Source organism: Belonocnema kinseyi, chromosome 6 (assembly GCF_010883055.1).
Source record: "Belonocnema kinseyi isolate 2016_QV_RU_SX_M_011 chromosome 6, B_treatae_v1, whole genome shotgun sequence".
NCBI classification, from domain to species: domain Eukaryota; kingdom Metazoa; phylum Arthropoda; class Insecta; order Hymenoptera; family Cynipidae; genus Belonocnema; species Belonocnema kinseyi.
The window spans coordinates 45,995,913-46,012,558 of NC_046662.1; the positions used below are offsets into that span (position 1 = coordinate 45,995,913).

Consider the following 16,646-nt stretch of genomic DNA (forward strand, 5'->3'; position numbering starts at 1 on the left):
TTCCAACGGCATCAGCCGGTAACGTTGCACACGAAAATACGAAACCTGGCGGCCACTAGACGAGGCTCTAGAGAGTTCGTATTTTCGTGTACAACGTTACCGACTGATGCCTTTGGAATTGATTGTTGAAATAAATTTTTTACATCTTTTATTATTAAGCTTTGTACTTAAACGTAGTTTTCTTTCGGCTCTTGCATTTCTCAAAGTTTGAGACCTATATTTTATTTATAAAAAAAGTTTGAACGTTCAAAAAATGTTGAGGTTCAGAAAAAAGATGAAATAATTTTCAGTGAAGTTCCTACGAAATGCAGTACCTAAACGTACTTTATTGTACTCTAATGCATCTTCCAAAGTTTCAGCGCGATATTTTATTTACAAAAAAAGTTCTTAGGTTCAAAAAAACATTCAGTGAACCGAAAAAGTGAGGTCGGTAATATAGGTATTTACCTGTGTCACATGCCCTTAACATATCTATTTCCTTTTAGAATAAGCCTTGAAAAGGACCTGAAAATCAGGTTGAAACATGTCGGCACAACATTTTTTATTATAAAAAAAATTTTTTATAATAAACAAAATTTTTTTAACACCAAAAAAGCGGAATATGCCTCAAAAAATTTTATTTATCACTTACCGCAAAAATACATACAATAATAAAGATAGTTGAGTATCTGTTATATTTTAACATAAATCCTAAAAGTAAAAATTTTCTAGCATTTATAAAGTTCTTATGAATATATTACCACTATTTATTTTTGTTTTAGCAAGTTATGCATTTAATAAAAAATAATAAAAATTACCCCTTAAAATCTGTGAATGAACCGCTGCAAAATTTGCCATTTTTTGTACTTTAAAACTTTACGCATAACTTTTATAACCTTGTAGCAATACAATTTTCTACACTAATGGAAAAATTAATGTATTTGCTCATTTTTAATATATTTAAGAATAAAATTGGGAACTTATAGGCTACTTTCACCGTATTTTGAATTAAATGAGGCAGTATTTTGTTATAGTGACATGTTAAAAATATTATTTATGAGCTCCAAGCTTGCTGTTGAATCGTTTATTAATTTTTAACAAGAAGTTAAAAGCATTTTAATGCAACCTGAAATTCGAACCTCAAATTTTGCCCACTGTTTAAGTAATTAAATAAATAAATACTACTAAATTTAATTCTTTAATACAAATGATTAATTGTGCAATAAAATTTAACATTATAGATTAATATTAAATATTAATAATAGTAATAATATTAATATCATAAATTTACTTGAAAATTCAATAAATTGGTTGGAATTTTTTTTCTTTCTTAACAGAAAAATCTTTTTTGATTAATGTTTCAAATAATTTTGTTCAAAATTCATCTTTTTGGTTCGAAAATTTATCTCTTTAATTATGAATTTCATCTTTCATGAAAAAATGCAACTGTTTGATTGAAAATTAATCTGTTTATATTGAGGCTTCAACGGTTTTATTTAAAATTCGTTTTTTTTTTTTTCAATTAATTGAACTGCTTTCAATTTTTAATTTAAATCTTTCTTGTTTGAAATATAAACTATTATATTTTTTAATGAGCATTCATCTTTTTAGCTCAAAAATTCAAATACTCGAGAAAAAATAATACTACTATGTAACAAGCCAATTTACTTTTTTGTTGAAAATTTATATTTTCAAATTAACAGTATGACTTTCTTGTAGAAAACTCTTTATTTTTGGCTCAGGAATTCAAAAATATAGTAGAAAATTAGTGTATTTGGTTGAAAATTAACTTTTTTGTTATAAAATCATATTTATGGGTCTGAGAATTACACTATTTTGGTAGAAAATTAAAGAATTTGTTTGACATATTCTTTTTTAATTAAAAATCTTTCTTGGTTGAAAAATAATATTTTTGGTGGAAATTTTATCTTGTTTCCTTTCAAGTCAAACTATTGGCGAAAATTCATTATTTTAAGTGAAATTGACTGTTTTTAATTTATAATTCAAACATTTTTTGGTTGAAATATAAACTATTCTATTTTTTAATAAGAATGCATCCTTTTTGGTAGAGAATTAGTCTTTTTTTAATTTAAAATTAAACAATTTTTTAGAATTTTCCCGGTCAACTAAATGTAACATATTCATATTTTCCACTAAATGCAAATATTTATTTTAATTCACGAATTCATTATAAGCATCCTTTAACACAACAGAGTAAAACATTGCAAAATAAATGAATTTCGAAACAAATACTTAAATTTTTCACTAAAAATTATTAATTTTTAACAAAACATGTAATAGTTAAACTTTTAGTTGTAAAACTTAATTTTCAACAAAGAAAAAACGGGTTTTGAAGAAAATAGTTTAGTTTGCAACCTAACTGATGAATTTTTAACTAAAATGATGAATTTTGAACTGCAATAGTTGAATTCTAAACCAAAAAGAAAAATTATTAGCTAAAACAATGAATCTTTAACAGAAATATTTTGATTTTTAAGAATAAAGATTCAATTTTAACTATAAAGAATTGTCAACCAAAACATAAGTAAATAAATTTTAAGACTCATTTTTTATGGGAAAATTAAATAATGAAATTTTTGAGAAGAATTCTTGAAAATAAAATCGAAAATCTGACGAACAAATTTCAACAACGTTAAAAAATGTTTGAAGTTTGATTTTTATCTCATTTAAATATCCTAAATTATAAATAAATTTTTAGTGAAAAAATATAATAATAATAATAATCTTGTATGGATTAAAATTGCTTAAATAAAAAAAAAAAAAAAAAAAAATGTTCAAGAAAAGAGATGAATTTTTATCTAAAATTACACAAGTAAGTACACAAGTAAATAAACAAGTCTGATCAAATACTCGAAGCGATTAACTAGAAATTTTTAAAGGGATCTACCGGGGGTCTGCCAAGTTTTCCCCGTTTATAATCGGGCTTTAACGGGGGAAACTATCGGGGGCCCTGTCAGTGGCCCTTTCACAACCCTACCAAAAAAGTCACCTTGCGAGGTTTCTATAGGGATATTTTTTAGATTTTATAGACACGCTATTAGAAATCTCCACTAGAGCCCGATAGGGTCCCATCAGTTTATTTTAGACTAAAAATTCTGTTCGGGGCCTCATCAGAACCCTATATTAAATAGGGAAAGATGGGGAAATTAATATAATACAACAGTGAAAATACAATGATCTTTTAATTTTGAAACAATATTTATTCCTAAATTATTCCAGAGAATTCTTGTGATATACTAATCAAACATTCTTCGCTTGAATAAATCAAAATTTAATGTGCGCGCGCGCGCGCGCGCGTGTGCGTGTGTGCGTGTGTGTGTGTGTGTGTGTGTGTGTGTGTGTGTGTGTGTGTGTGTGTGTGTGTGTGTGTGTGTGTGTGTGTGTGTGTGTGTGTGTGTGTGTGTGTGTGATATCAAAATAAAACCGTTACATATCATTGTCATTATCAACTTCGGATGAAAATAATCCAATTTTGCGAATCCAAAAATATTGTTTTGGACAAATTTGGTCATATATATGATGAGTGGCAGTTGGTACATCTTTTATTTAAAGAGTCGGTCAGTTATTTCTGGAAATTAATTATCTTCTTCCTAAAAGTCTTTTTATAGATTTTGATAGTTTAGACCTCTACTCCTGGAAGATTTATAAATTCCTATTAGCAACAGAAATTTTTTGAGGAAACGTTGAGTTTTCAACTAAATACTTTAATCTTCAAAAAAGAGTTGAATTTTCGACTAAAAAATATAAATATTTAATATAACGAATGCCTTTCTAACAAAATTGTTGTACTTTAAACAAAATAATTAAATTTTTAACCAAAAAATAATATTAGTCTTTTCAACGACAAATCTAACAAATCTAAAATAATGAATATTTAACTGCAATATTTACACTGTCAGCTAAAAAATGTAGTTTCTAAAAAAAGTGCTTTTCAAAATTCAACAGTATAATTAAAAAAAAAGATATACATTTTCAACCAAAGAGATAAAATTTCAACTTAAAACAGCAAGTTTTCAGGAAAACAGTTGAACTTTCAACCAAAAAGAATATTTTTCTAATAATACTTGCTAAAATTTCCAATAAAGAATTTAATTTCAGCCAAATAATAAAAATTCGTAACGAAAAAAGATGAAGTCTCAAACAAAAATATAATATTAGACTTTTGAAGAAAAAAATTCGCATTTAACCAAAAATAATTGCATTTTGGATCAATTTAACCAAAAAGATCAATTTTCAAACAAAAATAAAAAATCTTTAACTAGAATAGTTAAATTTAATTGAGAAAATTATTTTCTGACAAAATAATGAATATTTAACTGAAATATTTAATATTCCAATTAAAAAATGTAGTTGCTAACAAAAAAGTGATTTTTGAAGTATAATAGTTGAATTTTTAATGAAAGAAGGTAAATTTTCTACGAAAGTGATAAATTTGCGACCTAAAAAGACGCACTTTTAAAAAAAAGTTAAACTTTTAACCAAAAAGAATCTTTTTTTAAAAAATTGTTGAACTTTATAAAAAATTATTGAATTTCAACATATTAATAAAATCTTTGATCAAACAATATAACTTCTTAACCAAAAATGTAATATTAGACTTTTAAAAAATGAACTTTTATCCCAGAATTTTTAAATTTTTTAACAAAAAAAAAAAAAAAATTTTACGTGATGGTTAAATTTTGTTAAAAAATTATGTTTCTTAAAAAAAAACGCGATTTTTTTCGAAAATTGTTTAATGTCAACCAGCAAGAAGATTAATTTTTTATGGAAAAGACGAGTTTCCGACCAAATATTTGCATTTCTAACTCATTAATTCAATTTTTTACAACAAAAAATTAATTCTCAACGATAAATAAATTAGAATTTCTATCAAAAAATGCCTTTCTTATAAGGTAAAAAGGGTTTTAAGTTCAACCAAAAAGACGAGTTTTTAAGCAATTAGTTAAATTTTGAAACAAAAGAAAATAAATTTTTAAGAAAAAAGATACATTTTAACTAAAAAAATGAATTTCTGACCAATAAGATTAATTTACTACCAAAAAAATGAATTTTCAACAAAGTAATTAAGTTTTTCACCTAAGAGATGAATTTTTAACACACAAAAACGAATTTTAAATAAAACAGTTGAACTTTTAATCAAAAGGAATTTTGCTACCTCCAAAAATAATGAAATTTCAACAAAATTATTCCATTTTTAGCTTTAAAAGATTATTTCGTAGAAATAAATATAAGATTATTTAACAAAACAAAAAATAACTTTCAATCAATAGTTGTTTGATTTTTAAACTAAATTTTTCAACTAAAATGATAAATCTTTAAACTAAAAAAAAAATGAATTTTCGAATAAGTAAATTAATATTTGATTTAAAAAGACGAATTTTCATCAAACTAATTGAATTTTTAACTAAATACTGAAGTTTTTAATTCAAAAAGATCAATTTTCAACCAAAAAGTTGAAGTTTTAACTACGGAATTTGAATTCTCAATTCAAAATGAAAATTTTTAATTTTTAGAAAAAGTAATTTTTTTAGAAAAATACTTTAGTTTTGAAATTTAGAAAAGAACTTCTGAACGAAACATATATTACTTGATATTTCAACCATAAAATTATTTAAATTTATATCAAAAAGAGAAGAATTCAACCGAAAAATGTGAATTTTCAACGAATCAAATGAATACTTAATCAAATTATCTGTATCAATTTCTATCAATTTCTATCAAGAGATGAATTTTCTGCCCCCAAATATGAATTTTCAATTAAAAAAAGTTGCATTTTTTAAAAAAAAGTACTACTTTTATAACGAAATTGTTAAACTTTCAACCAAAAAATTAAATTTCGAAAGAAATAATAAAGTTTTTAACCGAAAGAGATTAATTCTAAGCTAAAGATATAACAGTAGACTTTTCCGTCCAAAATAATTAACTTTTAATCAAAAATAGTTGGAATATTAACTAAAAAGAAATCAATTTTACATCAAAATGATAGAAAATTACAAAATATTTATTTTAAACAAAAAAAAATTACTCTTCTATCATGAAAGATTAATTTTTAAAAAACGACTTTAATTTTCAAAAAAGTCAATAAATTTTCAAAAAATAATAAAATACCCAACCTGAAAAGATGAAACTGTACAAAAATTTAATTTTTAACTATAAAAAAGTACTTTTAAAGAAAATAGTAAAATTTTCACCAAATATATAAACCTCTATTAAAAAAAGCTTAACAAAATATTCTATTGCTTACCCAGGCAGTCGAATTTTTAATATGAAATATCAGTTTTCAACAAAAAAGTTAAACAATCAACCAAAGAGATTAATTTTCTAATAAAAATGTGCATCTTCGGCAAAAAATGATTTCTTGAGAAATTGATTTAAACAAAATAGTTAAATCTTCAAGCAAAGAAGATTAATTTCCAACCAAACAGTTGTAGTTTGATCCAAGAAAGATGAAATTTCCACTAAAACAGAAAGCATTTTAAATTAAAGACAAATTTTCTAAAAATATATTTGAATTTTCATATAAAAAAGATTTTAGTTTGAACTTTTTACATTAAAATATGAGTTTCGAACAAGAAGTAAATTTGTTACGAAAATTTTCAACCTAAAAAAACGAATTTTCAACAAACAGGGTGAATTTTCAACCAAAAAAGGATAAATTTAACAAGAATGCCAAAAAAATTTGAGTTTTTACCTAAACAGATTACAGTTCACTTTTCAATACCAAAATATGAATTTTATAAAAGTCAATATTTTAAAACATAGTTTAATTTTCAAAAAAAAACAGTTATTGGTTTTCCCTCACCATTAATGATTTAGGAATTTTCAAAAACCACGCACAAAAGATAAATTCCCAACAAAAAAGTGTCATAATTTGTATTAAAGAAAAACAGAATTTTAAAACCAAAAAGACGAATTTTCAACAAATAAAGATTTTTCCCGCAAGAAATAATTAAAAATGTATCTATATTGTTGAATTTTAAAGCCAAAAGACAAATGTTTTTTTTTTACAAAAATTGAATTTTCAAACAAAAAATTGACTTCACGAAAGTGATGTATTTCTACCCAACAAAAATGATATATAAAAAAAACAAATCCTAAAAAAAATGAAAAAGTTACATTTTCAGTCAACTTTTGTAGTTCAACTTTTACCCAAGTAGTTAAATTTTAAATTAAAGAAAAAATTCATTTTTATCAAAATAATTGAACTTTTAACATGATTTTGTAACAAAATCTTTAACCACATATTTTTAAAAAAATATTTGAACAGCCAAGCAAAGAAGAATCATTTTTAACCAAAAAGTGACGATTTTTAATAAACAAAAATTCTGCTAAAGAAGATGAATTTTTAAATCAAAAAGATAAATTTTCGAAGAAAAATAGTTGAATTTTCTATTGAAAAAGATTTCAGTTTACTTTTCATGATCAAAATATCAATGTTTGAACAAGAAATAAGTTTCTACGAAAAAAAATGTAATTTTCAATTCAAAAACACTAATTTTTAACCAAAAAGGATGACTTCTTAACAAAGTTATTTAAGGCTTTATCAAATAGTTACCTTTTTATGCAAAAAATTCTCTCAAAACAAATGATTTTTTATTGAAAACAAAAATAATTTTTTGTTTCAAAATTGTTAAATGTGCATTCAAAAAACACTACAGTTACTGTTTCAAGATCGAAATATAAGTTTTCAACAAAAATTAAGTTTCTACAAAAATAATTTAATTTCCAATACAAGGAGACGAATATTTTTAACCAAAAAGAACAAATTTTCAACAAAATAGTTGAAGAATCTTTTGTAAAGTTTCACTTTCGTCCAGAAAATATTTCAGTTCATTTTTCAACACCAGACTATACACTTTTATCAAAAAGTAAGTTTTCTTCGAAATGTTTAAATTCTCTACCATTTTTTGAATAAAAATGAATAAATATGCATTAAAATTCAATATAAAATATTATAAATGTTAATGAAATTAATATTATTATTTTAATTTTTTTAATAAATTAAGTAAATTAGCATCCCTGTTGAAAATTTATATTTTCGAAATAAAAATATAACTGTTTTGAAGAAAACTCGTCTTTTTAAATTGAAAATTCAACAGTTTGGTTGAAATTTCTGTTCTTTCTTGACTGAAAAATCTTTTTTAATTAATATATAAACTATTTGAATAAAAATTCGTTTTTTTTTGGTTCTAAAATTTATCTTTTTAATTATGTGAATTTCATCTTTCGTGAGCAAAAATGCAACTGTGATTGAAAATTAATCTGTTTAGGTGGAGACTTTAACAGTTTAATTGAAAATGCGTTTTTTTTAATTAATTCAACTGCTTTCAATTTTTAATTAAAATTTTTTTGTTGTGGAAATATCAACTATTATATTTTTGATCAGAATTCACCTTTTCTGGTTAACCTAATACTTCAATTTTGTAACAAATTGTTGTATTAAAAAATAGACTAATTTTCTACCAAAAAGACGAATTCAAATCAAAAAATATAATCGTTGATATTTCATCCAAATTTTTTTTTAATTATAATTTAAAAACAATTAAATTCATTGAAAAAAAACATTTAAAAAATAAACGAATTTTCACGCAAGCAATTCGATTTGTAACCAAAACAGATAAAATTTCTACAAAAAAAAATTATTTGTCAACCAAATGAGATTTTTCATTAAAAAAAAGAAAAAATATTTTAATCCGACAGTTTCATTTTTGCTAAAAACATAAAATTTATAAATATAGATTACAATTTTCGAACCAAAAAGACGAATTTTCAGTAAAATAGTTGAAATATTAATTAAAAAGATTTTTCAGTCAATGAAATTGTCAACCAAATAATACAATTTTTAACCGAAAAATAATTGAAATTGTTTGAATACTTTTTTCAATTTATTTACTAATTTTAATTAAGCTGGATTCTATTGAAAATTTACAACCAGTTAAATTTGAAAGTAAATCGATAATATTAATCTTATTAATATTTATCAGATTTAATATTAATCTACAATATTATATGTTAATGAAAACTTATTAATTTGTTTAAAAATTAAATTTATGATTTACTATTAAATTACTTACCTATAAGGATTTGTCAAAATTTGAGGTTAGAATTAGAGGTTTCAATAAACTACTTTGAACAACTTTTTTAGAATAAATAATCAATTAAATGCAAGCGTGAAGCCTATAAACAATATTTTCATTATGAATGAATTTAATTTAGTAATATCTTGTTTTTGTTAAGCAAAATGTTAACATTTTCATATGAATTTTATTGAAAAATGTAGAAAAATAAATTTGTTTATGATTTATAACAATGCATTCTTGCTTTTCAATGTATTCCATAATGGCAAATTATATTTACCGATCTGACTAGCTTTAAAAATATCCATTTATATTAATTTATATTAATTGTATTAATTTATATTAATTTTAAAATTGTGTTTATGTGGGTTAGTTTCTCTTAACTGTCCCAGTAATGGTCGGTCTACCTTAGTTTTCATCCAAAAAAGATTTCAGTTGGCTTACCAGCAGCAATATATGAATCTTAAATAAAAAGTTAATGTTCAACTAAAACGGATTTGCAAAAATGACTTACATGAATGAGGGACCCCCTGACATAACAAATCGTAATAGAATGTCTCGAACCTACTCCACCCTTACGCTGTTACGGCATTTAACTCTTCGAGTACACACTGGGTCGTACAGACCCTGCCACCGACTTTCGCCAAAAATATCACGAAGGCGTTTGAAAAAATTGCGGTACCGTAGCCTTATAAGTATAGTTCGATGTCCCGACTACAGTTTTAGACAGTTTTTGTATCGTGCCGAGTCATCAGTCGTCGTTAAGAAGCGATTGAAATCGAAGCAGGGTCATTGCGACCCAGGTGTGTACTTAACGTCGGATTTCCTAAAATTTGGATTTTTCGTTTCCATCTATATAAATGTTTGTAAGTAAAAAGGTTCAGTAGTTATAAACTTATAAATAACCAAAAAGTGATCAGGGTCACGTTGACCCAGTGTGTAGGAGATAAAATAAATGATCCTTTTTTTTGCAGGTATGGTTCCAGAACAGACGTGCAAAGTGGAAGAAGCGCAAGAAGACAACCAACGTTTTCCGGTCTCCTGGAGCACTTCTTCCGTCGCATGGTCTTCCGCCCTTTGGAGCCATGAGTTCCGAATTGTGTGGGGCAGCAGGAATGTTCCATGCACCCACTGATCGATGGGGAATGGGTCCAGGTCGGATATCTTTGTTCACTCATTTAATTGGAATGCTAAAAGAACTCATCCAAAATAAACCTGCAATTAGTTCATTTTTCTGCTTTCTCCAACTCAGGTCTTGGTCAGCTGGGTCAAGGAGGCATGGGCATGGGTGGTTTTGGCCAAAGTCTTGGACAACTTGGTCAACAGAGTTCCGGAAGTCTTGGGTCCAGTCTAGGTATCAGTAATTCTGGGTTGCCGATTAGCAGTCCGTCGCAAAGCGTCTACCAAGCTAGCTATGGATTAAATTCCCTCGGTAAGTCAATTTTTCATATTTATTAACTACTTTCATTAATAACAATAGCAATAATAACAACAATAATAATAGTCGTTGAACTTGTTTATTCACTTTGTCATTTTTTCTACACACTCAGAAAAATGTTTGTTTGAATCAAACAACAAATCTTATTTGAATTCATATAATTGAATCAAATAGATTTTTTACTTCAATTAAAAAAAGGTTTTTTTAATTTGAAGAAATGGAAACTCTTTGTCATATTGATTGAAACGAATAATTTGTTTAGTACAATTTGCTGGATTCAAATAAAAAATTGACTTTTATCAAACAATGCATTTGTTTAAAGTCTGTTTATTCAAATTCATAAAAAATATTTATTTGATTCAAACAAAAAATACAGTACAAAGCAGTACTACAAAGTGCCGCTTGGCATGCTAAAGCGCTGCCGGCGGCTCATGAGGGACTAACCTAGAATCTAAATTAATTGACCATGTGATTTTTTTTATGACATTTGTATTTTTTTCAGTTTTGTATTATTCTAAAGGTTCTGATTTACTATGAAAATATATATTAATTGAAAAATGAACGCAATATCTCTAGTTTAGGAGCTACTTGAAGTTTAGGGTTTTTACCGTGGATATAATTGAAAATTTCGGATGTGAGTAAGTCTTTTTCAATACTAACCTCCTTTCTTTATAATGATGATTTATGAAATCAATCATGTACTTTTATATTATAATTATCACAGTGTACTTAAAAGCAGGAACACTTATATATACAATATACATTCAATTCAAATGTCTAACTCTGGTTCATTTCTCATTTTTCTAATTTATAATTGTTCAATACAGAAATGAGAAGCACAGATTTAAAAATTAACCAGAATTAAGCATTCGGGTTGAATGAGTGTTTCTGCTTTTACATATGCAATGATATTTATGATTAACAATAAACATATTATCGAGATCATACATTATTTTTATAAGGAATGCTCAATTTTGAGGTTAAGTGTAAAAAAAAAGATTTACGTCACTTGAACAAAATCTTTAATTAATTTAATAAATATTATATTATTATATTAAAGAAATAATTTGTTTGATTCAAACAAACATTTTTCTGAGTGTATTTTTTGGTTCCAAATACGATTCCGGCTGAACCTGAGGACTGATTTGGATGTTTTTTTTAAATCTGATGAAATTTCAAAGAAAGCTTTCGAGCCTGATTTTTAAATTAGTTTTTCAATTTTTTCATAAATAAATAAACATGACGAAAAAAATGACATTTTTTTCTACTTGACGTGGGGAAAACGCTGTTCCTACACAATTTTATTCTATACAAAATATATTGTACGCAAATATACTGATCATATATTTCCTACGCAATACTTTTTCTACACAACATTTTTCGTACACAGAATTTAATACTCTTATATTTTTCCTTCGCCAATTTTTTTCCACACAGAATATTTCCTACACAAAATCTAATATGGTTTGATGGTTTAATTTTCTACCTACACAAAATATTTCCTGCACAGAATTTAAAACTGTTATATTTATCCTACACAAAACTTTTTCTACACAAAATGTTTCCTATGCACAGAATTTAATACTCTTATATTTTTCCTACACAAATTTTCATCACATAATGTTTCCTACACAGAAATTATTACTCTTATATTATGCCTACACAAATTTCTTTCTACACAGAATATTTCGTGAACAGAATTTTATATTGTTTGATAGCTTTACTTTTTTTCCCACACAAAACACTTTCTCCACAAAATGAATAATACAATTTTTTATTAAATTTGTTTAAAATATTAACAAGGATAGTCTTAAGAGGCATTTTTTTCATTAACATATTGTTTCCATTCAAATTTCTTGCAATATAACTGTTAAAAACGTCAAATTATTCAAAATGATAGGAAACACATTTTCAACAAATGATTTATTTAAAAAATTTTTTTTTTATTTATTATATCATAATGTAATATTTTTATGTAATGTAAATTTATAAAACTTTGGCGATTATAACAATTTTCCTATTATTGACGAGCACCGGGACCATCAAATACGAAAAATTGTCATTTTCTTCGTCATATTTATTTATTTATTTATGAAAAAATAAAATAATTAAAAATCAGGGTTGACAATTTTCTTTGAAATTTTATCAGGCTTTTAAAAAAACCCATCCAAATCGGTTAACAGGTTCAGCCGGAATCGTATTTTGAAACAAACAATGTACTTTTTCCCCACTGTGCGCTGGAACGGAAAACCGGGAAAACCGGGAAATGGCAGTGAATTTATTTCTTGACGGGGAATTTAACGAATTTTCGGAAAAAATCTGCACAAATTCGATTCCAACAGGTTTTTAAATAGTTCAAGTGCAGTCTTGAAGATATAAATAATTCAAGATTAAAAGTATTTGAAATTCAAAATATTTTGATAAAAAACAGTTTTATTTTATCAACTGTAAATATACATAAATAAGTTATTTTCAAAATAGGCCTATATTTTAAGTATGAAAAGAATGAACAATAATTGATTTCAAAAAACCATTCTAAAGCCTTTTAAAATTTGAGATTTTCCAGATTGTAACGGTTTTATTTCGAAAGTCTTAATAAGAATTGAAATTGATATAATATTATTTATTCCGATAATTTTATTTTAAACACAAATTTTAATGATTCACCAATAAAATATTTTTATTTTAAAATTTTAGATCTTCATTGATATTATTTTTGCACTAAATTTGGTAAATAAATTTATTAATGTATTATTTTTATTAATTTTTTAAGCCAATAAAAAATGTAAACATGGGGTTAAAACCTTATTAACTATTTTTAACATAAAAATAACTCCATAATAGTATAGTCATAATTAAAAGCTTTTATTAAGTTTATATTATTGTTTAAATTGAAATTATTCCATTTTAGTCCATTTAATTTGAAATTTTTTACTTTAGAAAAAGAATATAATATAAACTGAATTGTTTTACATAGAAGATTTTGAATCTCTATAATTTAGAAGAACTTTTAAACTTTTAACGCTAGCTTTTTAATTGTTATGTTTAAGAAATGTACATTTTGTAAGTGAAACTGATTAATTTTTGCATATAAATAACAATTGAGCACCTATTATTTGTAGAAATTTTTTTAGTAATTTTGAAAGGTATTCATAAGTTTAAAAAAGATTCAAAATTATTTAAAAACTTGAAATTATTTCATGTAATTAAAACGAAGTTTATTAACTTCTTTTGCAGAAGTTCTAAATATATTTTTAAACTAATCGAATTTTGCCTAAAATTTTTGTGAAATCCCACAAATTAAAAAAACATCCTTACAATCTTCCGGGTTCTTTTTTGATCATTTTGAAAATCTCTTAAAATCGTTTTAAATTTTCTGTTACAATAATTTCTCACAATAAAAAATCATTTTCAATTTTCATAGGAATCATAAGAAAAAATTTTTATTCATTGGAAGTCTCTCACAATTCTTAAAATGATTCTGAATTTTTTTTAACGCACACTTCGTTTAAATTATTTGAAATCATTTCAAGTTCTAAATTTAATTTGAATCTTTCAAAAAATCGAAATATCTCCTAAAGTTACTATAAAACTTAATTTTAAGTATGCTTAAACTATTTGAAACGAAAATAATTTAACTTCTAATTTAAGAACTGTCAAGTAAAAAAAAATTATTTTTCAATTTTTAATGTGTCTAGCTTAAATTACTTAAAATAATATCATTTTTAATTTTTAAAAGTTTATTGTTTGATTCTTCAATTTAGAGTACTAAAAATATTAACGTGGGTTTATATTTTTGGAACTATAATTTCTGTTTTCAGGAATTTGCAAATTTAGTTCTCGAAAATAGCAAAAATATTTACTATTAATTTAAAAGTTTTTGAAAGGTTTCAATTTTGATGATTCGCAATAAAAAATTATCCAAGTTTTTAATTTTACAACAGAAATTCCGTAATGTTGAGGACTAACATTCGAAATTTCCATAATTTGGAAGATTTGGAATTGAAAACTGAATTTTTGATCTGCAAAAGCATTAAAATTGAAGAATTTTGAATTATATATTTTTAAACTTGAGTTGTAAATTTCAACCCTTCAGATTTGTAGGACTTTGAATTGTACATTTCTAAAATTAGAGAGTACTTCATTTTGAAAATTGATCATTAAAAATTATGCAATTTTTTAGTTTTGCAATTAAAAATACGGTAATTTTGATAATTTGTATTCGGAATTTCTGTAATTTGGGAGATTTAAAACTAAAAGCTTGATTTTTTATCATTATTATACTCAACATTTAAAAAAAATTGTATACTTTATGTATTTATATTTTAAATGGTGTACATTTGAGGATTGAAAATAAACAACTCAAATTCGGATTTATTTGTTACTATATTTATTTAAAATTGAATGTAGAATTGAAAAGAAAAAATAATAATTCCAATTTTTCTTTTATTTTTTTCAAATTGTAGAACTTTAAATCGTTAGCCATCAAAATGCAATCCTTTTAAATGCTGAAAATTTCCAATAAAACAGTATGCAAATTTTAGGTTTTGCAATGCAAAATTCTGTGATTTTTATAATCTACACTCAAAATTTCTTTAATCAAAAGATTTAAAATTTTTAACTTTATTTTTTATCTTAAAAATCATCAAAATTGAAGAACGTATATTTACACATTTCTAAATTTAAAGCATTTTTGTTTTGAAAAGTTACAATTAAAATATCTGTGATTTTGATGCTTTATATTCAAAATTTCTTTAGTTTGGAAGATTTAATGTTGAAAACTTGATTTCTATATTAAAAATCATAAAAATTAAAGACTTTTTATTCATACCTCTATAAATTTGAATTGTTTTTAGTTTTCAAAAGTAAAAAATCAAAATTATAAAATTTTTAACTTTTACAATTAAAATCTTTTGGATTTTATTGCTTTATATTCGAAATTTCTTTCATTTTGTTTGGTCTAGCTTTGAAATCTTCACTATTGACCTTCAAGAAAATCAAAATTAAAAAAATTTAAATATGCACCTTTAAAATTTGAAAATTAAATGTTTTAAATTTCTACTGACAAATTTTGCTACTTTTACGATTTCACAACTAAAAAAGCTGTAATTTTGATAATTTTCTTTCGAAAGTTCTTCAGTTTGGTAGATTTACAATTAAAAAGTCGACTTTTGATCTTTAAAATTATTCCAAACTTACAATTTTTTATTTTTGCATCTTTTAAATTTTAAAAGTTTTTAATTTTTCAATTTACAATCAAATATTATGCAAATTTAAATTTTAGAATTCAATACTCTATACTTTTCATGATTAACTTTCACAATTTCTTTATTTGGAATATTTTGATTTAAAAACTCAACTTTTGATTTTCAAAATCATTTAAACTGAATCAGTTTTATGTATCCATTTTTAAACTAGAATAATTTTTAATTGTTATTGCTCGAAATTGTAGGAATTTTAATTTTATATTTTTAAAATTAGAGAGTGCTTAATTTCTTTAATTTACAATTAAAAACTATGCATTTTTTAAGTTTGTAATTAAATTTTCTGTCATTTCGATGACTTACATGAGAAATTTTTTTAATTTGGAAGACTTTTGATATTTAAAATCATCAGAATATAATTTTTTTTTCAGTTATACCTCTCTCAAATTGAAGTGTTTTTAGTTTTGAAAAATTTCAATTAAAAATTACGCAATTGTTAAGTCTTAGAATGATTAAAGCTTCTGTGATTTTTATGCTATTTATTCGAAATTTCTTCAATTGGAAGATCTAGAACTGAAAACTTGACAATTATTATTTATTATTATTATTATTACACCATTAGGCCATTTCCCTTTCGGGGTAGGCGTGACTCACTCGGCAGGGGAAAGGAGTAGTGTCTGGAAGGGATGGAGATTTTTCAGACTAATCCAGAATTCTCGTGCTATTTAAGTAAATATCACGTTCGTTCCGCAACACTGCTCCGACCCAGGTTGCTGATCAATCTCTCTAGCAATCACCCAAGCGAAAAACCTCACGAAGTCGTTGTGTAAGGTTCCCCACTTGGGTCCATTAGTGGCCAAGGTCTTTTGTTTCAGACGTCATTCACTCTACTGACACTCTTTTTATTAACTATTTGCCGCCATACTT

At 24.6% G+C, this 16,646-nt stretch overlaps 1 protein-coding gene across 1 annotated transcript in view; it reads left to right on the forward strand.

Annotated features, from left to right (window-relative positions):
• LOC117175028 (homeobox protein orthopedia-like) overlaps positions 1–16,646 on the forward strand; it is a 154,902-nt gene that overhangs the window by 95,589 nt on the left and 42,667 nt on the right. Inside the window, exons 4-5 of the mRNA XM_033364538.1 lie at positions 10,052–10,232; positions 10,330–10,509. Coding sequence (XP_033220429.1) covers positions 10,052–10,232; positions 10,330–10,509 — 361 coding nt within the window. The remainder of the gene's footprint in view (positions 1–10,051; positions 10,233–10,329; positions 10,510–16,646) is intronic.